This window comes from Falco punctatus (assembly GCF_963210335.1).
Source record: "Falco punctatus genome assembly, chromosome: 10".
NCBI lineage: Eukaryota > Metazoa > Chordata > Aves > Falconiformes > Falconidae > Falco > Falco punctatus.
Window position 1 is genome coordinate 32287237 of NC_137590.1, and position 15258 is coordinate 32302494.

The window sequence follows — 15258 nt, forward strand, 5'->3', positions numbered from 1 at the left end:
GCTTTGATCCTATTTCCTTTATGCCTTGCTTATCTGGCATAAAACCCTTCTTTCTATCTTTCATATGTAAACTCAGGTCCAAGATACAAGAACAAACTACAGCAAGTTCCTCAAATCCCTGGCCAGCCTTTAATGCATGAGAGCTTCATCATCTCAGTTTGAGCCAATTTGCCTTACTTATGGAGCAGGTATCCTACCTGAGCATTCAATCAGCTTTAGGAACACCACATTTCAGCACAGAGCAGATTAAGACATATCCCATACACAACGCTGCCTGACTAAGCTTTTTCTGTTGACCAGCCAGTTTAATTACTGCCTTTTGACTCTGTTCTCACTTGTTCCCTTCCCAGTCTAAAACTTTCAAAACGGGTAGAAAATGCAGACTTACAACGTGCCCACATCTTACTTGCTTCTTCCTAATACTTACTTAGCAAAATGGTTTCATGTCCCTGCTCAAGACAACTAAACTGAGAGTAGGTATTTCGATGGCAGAGGAACACTAGCAGAGACGTGAAAGTCTTCTACACTGCTTCCTCAAAATGAATCTAAAATACTAGACCTGGTATCATTAAGAAGGCCACTAGAAATGAATCTAAAATACTAGACCTGGTATCATTAAGAAGGCCATACAAAAGTATGAAAACAAAACACATTCAAGGAAAATGTTTGGCTTTGGAAGACACAAAATTTCTCTTCCTCCCTTGGAGTTTAGATTCTCTACAATGTCCACACCGTGAACTATTGACTTGAATACTGTAGGAGAGTTGTACAACATGGTCCAGACACTCACTGGGGCGAGGAGAGGGGAAAGGAGGAGGTGGACTGGAGGGGAAAGAGCACGTAACGTACATGTCCAGAAAATCTTTAGGCTTTCCAGGCCATAGGTAACCTGATGAGATTCAATTTCTTCATTTATTAGAGTAGCTATTTCATAGAGAACTAACTTTCTCAGGAAAGACAAAAATGAAAAATAAAATTTAAGTTTTGACAAACTGGAATCAATTTTTCCAATTAAAACATTAACATGGAAAGAGAAATAACCCCAGAGGAATGGTTTTAATCTATGAATTCAACTCAGATGCAAGAGATTTTCACTATCCCACAAGACACTGTTTCACAGTAGGGTAAATGTACTGCAGTTAAAAAAAGAATTTAGAAGAACTACAGAGGAAGGTAAGTTTTATATGTTAAAACAAGACCATCAGTATCAGAAAATTATCATGCAATACAGAATGATCAACATGGAATTTCTAAGCATTTATAACATGGCCATTTAGTGATTCCTCTTCTACTTGCTCCTGAAAGCGATCACTGCCAATAAAACAAACTTTTATTCTCTAGTAGTACCAAGATTAATGACAAACTTCAAATTCACAAGGAGAATTTTTTTTTTAATGTGAAGTTGTTGCCATGTAGAAGAACTTGAAAAGCCAGCAGAAGAGACAGTAAGTCCATCAAAAGAGAAAATACATGATTATTCTCCTAAAAAAAAAAATCTTTGGCAGCAAACACTGGTGATCCACACTTTCTGTACCCGAGATGTAACAGAAAACACCAAACAAAACTGAAAATTACTGTAAGTATTTGTATATCATATTTAAAGGATATAATAGATTTGTTGCATGAAATCAGAGCATCAAGTATGTAAGTCTCTTAAGAGCTAATTAATACTCTCAGTTTGGTTTGAAAAGCAAACTAAAATATTCAGAATTACCTGAAACACACCTGCATGTTAATGGAGTTAATGCAGATTCATCTTTAAAAGTGACTATAGCATTAACTCTGTGCATTCAGAAACATTAGTTCAAAATCACTGTTATCAAAGATGTTTGATAATATCTGTTATTCTTGTTCTGACTTCATGAGTGCTATTTTTTGCCTATTTTGAGGATAATTCTCTTACTGCCTCCCCCAAGAGTGCACGCACACATGCAGAATTGCTGTATGTACATTTGGAGCTCCAGTCCCTTGTAAATCTTTTTAAAAACTTGAAAATAACACTCTATATAGCATCTCCTGTCAAGCAACTCCCTGCTTTACTTAAACAGTGCTAGTATGTCTACAGAAATCACATTAACCACCTAAGAGAGTTACATGGCGAATATTTGGTTTATTAAAGAAAACCAAAAACCACTGAAGAACAACAACAAGATGATTACACCAGTAGCCCATATTGAAAATGCAATACTCACAGGAGAATACATTCTTTTTCTCTAAAGGATCATAAAGATTACTTGATTTAGAAGGTCCACGTTCACACCAGCAACTTAAGTTTATTTTGTTGGAACCAAATACAACTCAATAACATCATGTCAATGTAGTTTTAATATTAACAAATCTCCTACTTCGCTGGATTAAATAAAAATAAATAAACCACTGTCCTAGTATTTCTATACATGCAAACATGGCAGATATTTATTTTGGAGTTGTTTGGGTTTCCTCCTTTCTCTCCGCCTAGTGTTTTTGCTGCTATAGTAACCAAATGCAATAGACAAAATAAGATGGCTCTCTCCCTAGAGATGATGCAAGGCTTTGTCAGTTGCACAAAAAATAGGCAAAAAAAGAGGGTAATTCACTGGATTAAGCACACTATGTATTTTTTTTCTACTCTGTATTTCTACATTTATGTTCAAGTTTTATCTTTTTTTAACTTTAAAGTACTATCTTTTCATTTGCAAGCATACTACTATCACAAATATATTGTTAAGCTGCTAATACACAACTACTAGTTTTTAGCAACACAATTAGATACATGGCTGTAAGTGCCACCTTCTTTCTGTATACAATTATTTAAAGAACAGTTATTTAATAAAAGAAAAGAAAGAAGAAATCTAAACATTGCGTACATCTATCCTAAGTAGTACTATAATAGATTTTTCAGACAAATGCCTGTATAATGATGTGGTTAAACTAGATCCTGGTCTCTTTGTGGATTAAGGGTTTATTAAAAACATGAAAGTAAAGCACAGAAATCAAGAGACAATTGTGAACTAGAGGGAGGCTACAGAGAGACGTCCCATACAGCCAAGATGCTCAAATTATTTAGAAGTGATCCTGAAAACTGTGAGGTGACCAAATCAACAGAGGACAAAAATTATTCTGGACAAAACCTGAAATGCTGACACGAACAGACAGAAAAGTAATCTTCAGAGATGAGTAACCATGTGATCAGATGCCAAACTTAATTCAGTGTTAACAGCAGAAAATGAATTCAAAGGAGGAAGAAATTAAAAACATCTCCTCAGCTTCTATCACTCAAAGCAACACTGGTAATCTGAGGGAAAGGATATTTTTAAATCTTAGCACAATGAGTAGTAGCAGCCAAAGTATATTAAGAGTTCTTAACAAAGGACAGAGAAGAAAAAGTACAATTAAATTATTATAAAAACCAACAAGCTCATACGCCAAATACTGCATTCACCTATAATCAATCACTCCATCAGGAAAAAGATGAATCTAAAAGCATCATACAGAAGAGCTAGCTCTCAAGCAGGGCTAGTGAAAGGTAGAAGATACGTCCCACACACTAAGCGACCAAATTGCTATTCTTGGAAAAACAGAATAAGAGGTGAGGATTTGACAGCTAAGAATGCATTAGAAAATAAGGATGATTAATCACTAATTCTCAAAAAAAATATTCTAAAAATCTAAAGAATACCACCTTTAGGAAGAATAGCATATGGATCAAAAGATAACGTAATTCAAAAGTTACAGGTTCCATGCAATACTTTTTGGTTTTATCCTTCAGTTACAATGGAGTTGAGGAAATCAGATTTCAGCTTAAAAAGTAAAACTGACATGATATTGTTTAAAAGGGGAAAAGCCTTGGGAAAACACTAGTGAAATACAGTCCCAGCCTTCTATTGAAAGTATCCACTTCTCATCTGATCAAAAGCAAGGCAAGGGAACCTGGTTCACAACTGACTCATAATCAAGGTAGGATTACACCATTTATCGATATAATTTTCCAAAATTTCTTTTCAAATCTTCTTTCCAGAACATTGCTTCCTGGATGGGAAAGGGCCGGAGCAGCCCGTACATCCATCATTTTTAGATTACTGTAAATTACTTTTCTGATGTTAAATGTGTCCTTTTAATAGATATGTTTGTGGCAGCCTGAACAAGTTTGTGCTTACGTCTCCCCGCCAGCTCCCAGTCAACATCTGGTGACAACTCCTGCCTTTGGCCCTAATCTTAAATTAAAATCAACCCGTAAGTAATAAATCACATCACAACAGCACCGAAGAACAAATTGCCTTTAATGAAACCCTTAAGAGTGCTACTACTTCTTCAGCTATAGAAAAAAAGTGCTCTTGGTCAAAAGGATCCCAGGATGGGAAATTTCCAGAGACCCTACGAATCCAGAGGCTATCCTTCCAACTGCGGCCTGTTCATTTCACCGCAAGTCATGAGGTGCAACACTAATTCCAAACTAATACACGATCAACAACACCGATTCCATGCAAATCCCTGATGCCTGAGGGAAAAGAACTGAATACATGGCACAGTCCCGTTACAATTCTCAGGCCAAAGGCCAGGGAAGTGCTCACAGCTCCTCTGATTTCAGCAGATATCCACGGACGTCGGCAGCATCATTTCACAGAACTCAGATTATGACTGTGGTGAGCAGCATCTGTGTAAAACCCACACTGCCACATCAAAGTGGTACAAAACTAAGGAAACCAGAGCATACACACATTTGAAAATGACATCTTTAATGCCATTTTAACTGATATATTCAAAACATCTAATTTGAAAAACACTTTGCATTTCAGGCCAATAATAAAACTCATAAAAATGTTTTTGCGGAGACTGTTTCCTGAGTAGTCACCACAAACACACACTCCTCTCTATCCCTCTAGCCATTCCTTCTTCTTTTAGAATAAAAAACAACTTGTCTCTCTTAATTCCACTACATTGTAAGATTTTTCCAGCTTTTGATACCATCTCAGCCTAAAGGAAGTCTAGCGATGACAAGTTAAGCCTGTTCATCTGATTGCCCTCCAAATAAACACCTTCCTCCTCCAAAAAAGTTTCTATACATACACAAAAGTTCACCAAAGCTGTGTGCCACCAGCAAGCTGTTCTTCAATTCTGATTTTAATTTTTATCTGCTACCACGATTACAAAACCAGACACAGCCCAGGGAAGCGTGACTAACCCAGGGAGGCACTCCAAGGAGCTCTATCCAAACACCCGTTGTCCCTTACACAAGGTACACATTTTCTTTATATCAAGTTAATGGAACCGTTATAACAGATTAATTTAAAATCAAGTAACAGATAGAAGTCGGAACACAGATGTACAGTGCCTAGACCGTCTTTGCGATTCGCTCCATTGCAAGGTACCTGTTCTCCTCGGTAAATGACCTGGAGCAGCTTGTTGCACAGCTGTAAGGACCAGCCCCATCCCCAGCAGCAAGCCACCTACCACAGCCTGGGTGCCCTCCAGCTCAGCAGCCATCCCATGGTCTCTGTGCCTCATCAGTGCCTCTCCCACACGCTGCAAACTATGGCCAACATTCTACTCTGTGTGATTCTCAGCTGGTGCCACTGGATTTGCTTCGGGCTTGTGGGGGCGGGTTGTTGCTCAGTCAGGTTTTGTTGGGGTTGTGTTGCTACTGTTGGGTTTGGTTGGTTGGTTGGTTGGTTGGTTTTTTAAACCATTAGAGGAGCACCGAGCAGAGGGCTGTACCCTGCGTGCTCGAATTCTCCTTTCCCCTGCAAGTCCCCAATGGAAGACATTGCCAGAAAAGCCTCTGTCCCCTGGGGCTCTCGCAAGGTGTTTCTCTGGGCCTCACTTTTCCTAATGCTACACTGCTTTAAATTAAATGCAAAGTGAGTTAAACATCACATATTTGAAACATAAAGTGTTCAGAATCGCGTGGGCAGCCACACAAACCACTGCATCCAGGCCGTGACAGCATGATGCCCAGCCTCTGCAATGCACGAAGGGCTAGAGGCTGCCTGCAGCACTGGAAGACTAGGAAAAGGAAAGGCTGGCTGGTGCTGTCCTCCTCCTCTTGCCCTTTGGAGTGGCTTTAGCAGTGACGTAGAACGTTCTCCTGCAGCCTGTCTAGGGAAGCTATCCAGTCACCCCGTTACAGAAGGGATTCCAGGAGCAATCTCGCATGCAGCAAGGGTGTCAGGAGCAGTTACACCCTACGGGGATCCAAACCGATAGCAAAGATGTGCCCAGAGACATCAGTTTGAACACATGTATTATTTCTTCTTCTTTTTTTTTAAATCCATCAAGATAAAATATGCTGGAAACTGATATATATGATTCTACTTCTCTAGAATAAACTGAAGAACGCCTAATCAACATTTTTTTAATACAATACCAACCCAAGAGAGGGAGTGTAGAAAATCTAACATGTAAGAAGATCAAGGAATTGCAATAGAAACTAGTAATATTTTGTGTATTTAAATTTCAGTACAAACCTTCCAGTTTGCTCTAAAGACATATTTATGTTCTGTATATCTGATATTTATATCAGGCTAAAGCATGATTGTTTAAGTATCCTATTTATATTTCCTTTCTTCTCTGTTTATTTTGGGGTGTTGTTTTGGGGGGCTTTTTGTTGTGTGTGGGTTTGGGTTTTGGTTTGGGGGGATTTTTTTAAAGATTTGGTAAAGATTTTCTCTCAAGCCCTAACACGGAACACAGTGCTAGAATCAAAACCATCCTATCACAATGAGAAGTAAATTTTAAAGCATAAACCATCCCAATAACATTTTTGCTAAACTACTGGAGGTAAATGTGTTACGGTTTTAGGTCTCTTGACATGGGTATAAAACTACTTACTCTTCTCGCAAAATAAATTCAATATTTTCTGGAGAAACCTGTCCTGTCACAGGATGTCTAAATGACGTGGTCTGCTGATTATGGCTGAAAGGAAAAAAAAAAAGAAAAAAAGAAAAAAGAAATTAATATTGCTAAACTCATTCAAATATATCTATGATCTCTAGAAGTCAGAACTGTTTAAATTGATGCTTCACTGCTGCTACTCCAGAAATGAAACATATATCTGAGGTACTTCTCCAGCCAGGAATGTTTTCAGTCCCTCCTGCATTATTGACGACTTTGCCAACAGCACACTGTACCATTTAATTATTAAGCAGGTTAATGTTTTAAAAGTAAACTAGTTGCAATCCTTAGTTAGGGAGACACACTTGAATATGTGATTATTTACAACTGACTGTTACCAGATTATTTAAACGTAGAAACTACACAACATAAATTATTGATTTCTATCTCTGTAAATTTCACAGAACGGAACTAATAATGTAGTTTAAAAAAGTTGCTGGGCAACATTTTACACATTTTGTAATATTTAATGAGATCAGAGAGATTTCATGGAAGCCATTTGTTGCGTGCTTTCCCCCCCCTCTATTATGGTACTTTTTCCATGATTTTTCTATACATCTTCATGCAGAGGATCACATATAACCTTAGTTGTGCAGTTGCATGGCCTATATAAAACAACATAATTTAGTATTTCATCTGAGTTGAATTAAAATTGGGATTTTCTTTCAATTTTTGCCTCAGGGCACTATCTAGATGGTTTGCTACCCTCTGTGAAATACTGCTATCCATTAAAGACAATTATTTTATCTATCTGTGTAACTGTACTCATACAATGCAAAAATACGGAGCGAAGAAAGCTTATTTCAAGACAAAACTGGTAGTCTTCCCTCCTCCCCAAAGTCAATCATTGCAATCAATTGTATAGAAAACACAAGACAATTTCTATAGTCTCATACCTACGAAGCCCTTTCTTCTGCAGCCCTGTCCAAAGAATCAATCTATAAAAATATTTAATTTTAAAGAAATGAGAAATTGAAGTTTTACTTCAGAATTAGAAAGATTGTGGTTGACACGCTGTTAGGGAGCCTCAGAATTAAGGGAGAGGAATGAACCAAGCGTTCACTTACTTAAGGTTCTGAATTTTTATGGGTTTAGCTAACAATAGGTAGGTAAACAACATCCAAACTAGAATTCCCATCAAATGCAGCAAAATATTAACACATTTTGAGGATAAACAGAAAACCAAAATAATAAGGCTTTTAAATGAATTATACCTCAAAGAGCTAAAAATGGGACACTTCAACTTTTTTTGTTTTAAAGAAGATTTGGGGGTTTTCTTCCCATAATGCCCAGTGATTTCATGTCTTACAGATTTGACCCAATTGTCCAGCACAGCAGGATGTCCCCCAAGGAACAAACTAAGGCATAAAGAAATACTTCGGGGTTTCAAAGTGAAGAAATACTTTGAGATAATACTTTTTCTATAAAGGACAGCTAAAAATCAAACAGCTCATGCAGCCATAATAGTCAAATGTAAATAGCTCAGGACATGCCTTGATTTAAAAAAATGACAACAAACAAAGAACCCCCAAGCAAACAAAGAAATAACCCGACTCTCCCAAAAACAAGAACACAAAAACCCCACAACCAATCCCACAAATTGCTCACACTAGGTCTGCTTGGACCATCAGCAGCAGAGGATGGTTTCTGTGTTACAAACTTTTCGCCCCTTTTCCAGTACACCTTGTGACACAGAAGTCACATCATAAGGGACCAACACGATGAACATCTTCAATGATAAGCTGAAAGCTGTGGCAACTTATGTTACACCAAAAGACTTCTTCCAGCCTCCTCTATTACAAGAATTCTAGCCCTACAGCCATTAAGAACTGTGAACAATGTATTAGGCTATCAAGTACCCCATGGCACCAGCGACAGCATTCGCGCCCTAAGCTGGTGGGAACTGCCCTCTGCTAGAGGTGGGTTCATGACGTACCTTTGCAGTTTCTAGCTCTTCAGTTTTCTCATGAAACCATAGAACAGCAGAAAGCATTTCCAGTAAGCCGGCAGCGCTAACACCTACAAGGCAGCCATGACCTTTCTCTCGCAAAAGGCCAAGAGTATCGTTTTCTAAAGCAGCACTTCTACATGCGTTTCTATTCTAATTTTGGGTATGCATCCAAAGGAAGGAATAGGAACTTGCAGATGTTTTCAAAGAAAATAATAAATCCATTATAACAGTAACAATTAAATTCCATGTTTGTCTCACAGTCCAGTTTAAGCTAGAAGTCTTTAAACAGACTGCTTCGGTCCCGATTTGAACCTTTGATACTTAGGGCAGAACTACTAACAAAAGAGATACACTCTCAGCTTTAAAAATGAAAGCACCTTGTCAGCTTTATTCTCCAGGGGCAGACTGACAACAGGCTCTCATCTGCAGGCTTTCAGTCATTAGTAACTCACACTACAATTAAGACTTAAGGAAAAGGACTATATTCCAGAAGCGCTCTAGGGTTATTTAGGAAATCAAGTTACCCGTTATAGCACACCAGCACTTTTATTATTTCCCATGGAATAGATTCACCAGGCCTTCAGAAGGTGAATGAGTCATTTTGCTTTAATTAATGAGCAAGTCCATTACTAATATACTAAATGATACTTGTCAATAACAAAAGTTTCAGCTGGAAAGTAAACACTTCTCAAATGTCTGCGCAATTGCATTTTGGGACAAGGTTTGCACTTAGAATAGTAAGAGCAGAGAAACAGAAGGATAGTTCCGTTACCACATCAAATGCAGATGGTATTTTTGCAGACAAGGCGAAGGCACACAAACCCCAAACTTTCTGCAGATCTGCAGATTCAATACTTTGGATTTGACTGGGAAGACAGCAATGAAAACACTGCCACTGACAATTAGTTTAGCAGAACACAGGGGCTTATTTGAATTTGAAAAGTGAGAGTTCAAGTGTTTTGCCTCATAGGACTCATTAAGAATAAGCAATACTACTCAAAACAACCTATACAACAGATGGCTAATGCCTTGCAACAAGGAATTAGATAGCAGGGAGATTTTTGTCCACAACGAGGGCAGTCAAACATTGGAAGAGGTGGCCTAGCAAGGCTGTGCAATCTCCATCCTTGGAAACATCCAAAATGTGGCCAGATAAGGCCCTGAGCAACTGAATCCAACTTTTTAGGTTGGTTCCAGCTTTGAATCTGGCTTGGCTTTGAACAGGAAGGGCTGGATCTGATGGGGTTGAGGAGTTCTTTCCAACCTAAATTATTCTGTTCTCTCAGTCTCTGTCACTCCCTCCGTCTTTCTCTGCAAATATAATTTCACTCTTACAATACCTTTGAAGCTTTCCAAGTATTTAAATAGGTGTATTCCAAGAATATCAGCAGCGCCTTGTTTTGCTTAGAATGAGAGAAATTGTAACATTAGATTTTTAGATTTAAATCACAATTTCTTGTTATTGTTGTTCTCATGTCCTTTAAAAATTTGCTTAACAGTAATACCTGTTTACACAGCAGTAAGAACAGCAATGTCACCAGTGAGAGTGATCTAGTAAACTTTTTGCAGTTTCTCCTACCTTTCCAAGCACAGACTAAGAAAAGACCTGGCACAGCTGTGCTCCAGCCACACCAGCAAACCAAACCTACTGGTAGTTAATCACATTATTTCCTCCAAACAGCAACTGCTGAATGTGTTTCTATTGTCCAGAAATCTACCATGTAAACCAGACACAATAAATGAGACTTAATAAAAGGACACGATACGCTGCTTCACTCTTCACACCCCTTTCCTCACTAAAGACTTAATCCCCCCAGCTAAACTGGTAAAGGTTTATGATGCTTCTTCACCATGTGCATTCTGAACACCATATAACTTGCATTAGTACAACACCACATATTTGAAATGCCAAGCTAACTCTTTCTAGTAATATTATGAATTTTCAGTGTGATAAATTACGGCATTTCCCCCTAGCTATCATCTTTTAAATTTAACAGTTCTGTTTTACTCTGAATTTGTATAATTACTAATCAACAGATCCACCAAAGCCAGTATGAAAACATGAAAAATCCACACAAAAAATTATACTCGTTAGCACCTACTGCCACTATCATCACTAAATTACACTATAGGCTGTTAAAAGTAATTCTGAATTTCAAAGTTACCGAACACTGCTTTCCAAAAGGTTGCTGTTGGTTTGTAATAGTTAAGACTCAAACTTTTCATAACAGAATCACAGCTCAAACACTGGTTCTTTGTAATTAGATACAGCAACACAAACTCTACCACTTCACAGCCTGCGTACACAACATTTACAAACATAAGAATTGATAGTCACCAACTGTCTCAGGACCGACGTACCACAGCAGTTTAGAAAAACTCACGTCCTTCATGTAAGCAATGTTAATGTATCTGGCCAACATTAGCCACATCTTAAAGCATGCTGCTTGAGCATCTAAAGTAAATTTTAAGTTGGCCCCAAGTTCCGGGCGGGGGGCATGGAACCAGTATCTTTACAGACTAGATGTTGTTTATGATCCTGCTGGGTGGGAGTGCAGACACCTCTATCCTTTGGTAGCACCTTACTGCTCGCCATCTGAACAGAAGAGCAGCCTAAAACAATTCTCAGGTATTGATTAAGCAAGTCTGCAAATTTAACATTGCCTACCATTTGCACTAACCTAACCTATAGTATGATGAAAGTTAAGTCATTTAAATACGGGAAACCCACACAATTGCAATCCAGTCTCCAATCCTATAGTATAATTGACACCAGCAGGCACTTTTGCCTGTATGGATCCTTTTGCAGAACTCATAATAAACATGACTTCATTTATATTTTTTATTTTTCCTTGCAGTTCATTTCGTATTCGAGTCAATGCCAAGTTTTAATAATTAACTTTTGGACATGACTGATGCTGATGACCTTTCATTCGAAGACAAACAAGTTTATAGATTGCCTCTGGAGTAATTTAAATGCCCAGGCAGACGAAACTTGAAATGTGTGCATCAACTACTGATTGAGTCTACATCACATTAACAACAAATGTGTAAGTATCAAGAAAAAGTCATGTTGTCACTGGACAATAAATTATTGTCCCATAAGCTATTACAAGCCATTTCTACAGTATTTATTTTCCATGTAGGCAGACTACTTTATGCTTACCTGCAAGACCAGATAAGCACAAACATCTGGATGTTGACTACCCCAAATAGTGATGATAGTTACGGCTGAGCACCCACACTGCTATGGGCGTTACTGGTGTGGGTGCAACTGACAGAACTCCTCACACAGTGAAGAGCTGCTTTTCAGCCAGCAAGTTGTTACTCCAAAAGAAGAAAGTGCTTCTATCTAACCAGGCACACAGCCATAGTTTGCTTTATTTCATAACACATTTCTGAAATACATTAGTAGCTTCAAAATTATTTCAGCATTGCCTTCTGAGTATTTTTAGATATTAGCTTTTAAAATCGGTTAGAAAGACTGAATAGTCCAAGAAAATCAGTGCCATCAAAGTTCTGCAAATAGTATTACTGGATGAAAAATTCAGTGTAACAGACATAAATTGGAAGAATTAGGAACAATACCAACTAATCACATTACACAAGCAACAGCACCCACTACAAGCTGGACAGACACAAAATCCCATCTTTTCAAGGTATTGAACATTATTCACTGTTTAAAACAGTCGAGTGGCTCATCAGAGTAGAGGTACAGTCCTTGCTCCACCGTAATCAGTGTCTGGTAGACTTTCATAAGGTCAAAATTTCACCCCTTCATACAGTTTATTTAGCATCTTAACCTATGAATTACTGCATAAGAGTCACAGAATAAAAGGGATTCTCTCAGATCTCATATCCTCCTTAGGCTATCACCCTGAGAATTTACAAACATTTAGTTATTTAGTGAGAATACAATTCTGTAACTATCTTGAGCAGTTATGTGTTGACTGATTTCAGTCGCAGGCAAGAACCTGTACTTATAAAAGACACCTAAGGGGACTGCTGGCATGACATCAGATTGTATCATAGTTTTGCTTTTCCTTGTAAAAGCTTGCAGGCAAGACAAGTCTGAAACGAAGAGCAAACCAAGAGTCATGCTCTCATCTAGTGTCTTTCCTTCTGTGTAGCTCACTAATCAGGTTAAAAGAGAACTGTAAGTTTCTTTGGAACAGTCTTCCCTCCCCCCCCGCATTTTAGTGAACTACCAAAGACAATTTATACTGTCCAACAGTAATATTGACAGGAAAGATTTTGTTGTTAATGAACATCCTTTTAAGAACAGACTTAATAAATCAATGATAAGCTAATAAGGAAAATGCCACAGAATCACTACAGATATTTTCAGTCATTAAAAGAACAGGTAAACACTATCATCCCAGGATCATCACAGACTTCTGTGGGTAAATACAGGCTGAAATCATCAGCTGATTCACAAATCCTTTTGATGCATATGAGACACTATCAGGATTTTATTAGCTCACAAAACCCACAACCAAGTAACGTGAAATTAAGGGAAAAAAGCATGTTAAAGTTTTGAAGACAAGGAAATCCTTAGAGAGGAGGACATTCCTGAAAAGTGAATTTGACTATTTCCTTACTTCTGCAGTCCCTGCCTTCAAACCTGAAAATTAAAATAAAGAAAAAATCTCTGATCACGGCAAAATAAAATTAGAAAGGTAAAAGATGTCATTATTGTATCACTTCACCTTAATTCAGGCTTGGAACTCAAGACTATTCCTTTCTTTCCCACTGAAGTATTTGAGATAGTCATGATTCTCCATAAACCTCCAAAATAAAATGCAGTACCTTCAAAACTATCTAAATTAATTTGGAACTTTGCTACGTAACAAAAACAATCTTAACTGTTAGTTGCAATGAAATGTCATTCATGTCACAACGTGAACAGCGGACTCAACCAATTGTACATTCCTTACAGATATCAGGTGTACATCTAAGCCAAAACGAAAGTCTGAAATGGAAACAGGAGTATATCCAAGAGTTAAAAGCATGTATTGGTGATATACATATATACACACACATATATTGTATGCCAATGTATATACATGTATTCATATATATACACACACACATATACCTGGGACATCATACGTACACACACACACGCATCCTCTCATCTCTAATGCTGTCACAGGTATTTCTGCAATTATTTGGATAACTCTGGCTCCTATAGGATTAAATGGTTGTGACAAATGGTCCCAACAGTCCAATTAGATGTAGAAACTCCAAAGACAGAGGCTCACATAGAAGGCAAGTAGGTTTTTTTAACCAAAGACTTTTGGAAGTATGGAGGGGGGTGATGTGTGTGTGTATTTGTTTTTCCATTGGGGGTCATTGGTGTAACAAGGAAAGCAGCAACTTAACTTTTTTTCACTACTCTACTCTGTACTGCACATAAAGCAGCATTTGCCCTGCAGCCTTTCACACAAGACGACCATGTAGACTGCCACAAGAAAACAACATGTAGAGAGCAACATCACATTATTTATTTCTTCTGGATCCGATACATAAACCAAATTTTATTTTTTTATTAGAAAATGAACTTATTAGTGGTGATATCACTAAGTAATATGATTAAAACACCCTGAGTAAAAGTAGCATACCATTAAATTCCAGTGTCAATCACAATTTAAAGAGTTTAGTGAGGAAGCCATCCAACAAGCATTGCCATATAAGCATACTGTTTTGGAAAAAGTATTTTAAGTGAAGCTTTACACAAAAATATATATCTCAACTTCTAAGCCATAACAGAACTGCTTAAAATGAAAAGAGATGGTCATATGCATAGCATCTAAATTTACCAGTGGAGGCTGAAAACCCTCACTAGTTCTATTTAAACATATTTTACTTTGATGCAAGGGCTCACACAATAATAGACATGATGATCCACATTGTTCTAAATACGAAAGCAAACACAAGTTTTCCAGCATCCAGCTTTCACCTAAGTAGTAGGCCATACAGTGTAGAAAGCTGAAATAATTTCATACAACAGCTACAAAAACTGAATAAAAGATTTCAAGAATTTTATTCCTCTGCCATTTCAGCTATATAACCTCAAAACGTTTTCTTTTCATTGGCTTTTTAATGTTGAAGACAGATTTTAACTTCTTAAGACAAAAGCACTTCTGATTTATTATTTATTGAATTTAATGCATAATACGAAAAAGTGATTATCAGAGGACAATATTGCAGACTGAGATCTTGCTGGGTTGCTGTGTGTGACCTCAGACAATGTGGAAACACATTGCCCTTTTCCCCTTTCCATAAAATGGAACTGCTTTATCTACAACCTATACCACGGGAATGAAATTTTAATCAAGAACTGCTTTCTTATAAAATCACAACTGTCCAGAACAGAAATAGCCAGTATCCATCAAATTCTCTCAGGGCTACAGTATAAAATACTGCATGCAGTT

General features: G+C 37.6%; 1 protein-coding gene across 8 annotated transcripts in view; it reads right to left on the reverse strand.

The window, feature by feature from the left end:
• The window catches only part of PLEKHA7 (pleckstrin homology domain containing A7), a 160138-nt gene that overhangs the window by 60840 nt on the left and 84040 nt on the right, over window positions 1-15258 (reverse strand). For 7 of the 8 annotated variants that reach the window (XM_080405486.1, XM_080405487.1, XM_080405485.1 and 4 more), the window contains one exon: window positions 6808-6891. The exons of the other annotated variant lie outside the window; for it this stretch is intronic. In XM_080405486.1, the coding sequence (XP_080261612.1) occupies window positions 6808-6891 (84 nt within the window). The remainder of the gene's footprint in view (window positions 1-6807; window positions 6892-15258) is intronic. 8 annotated transcript variants of the gene reach the window in all.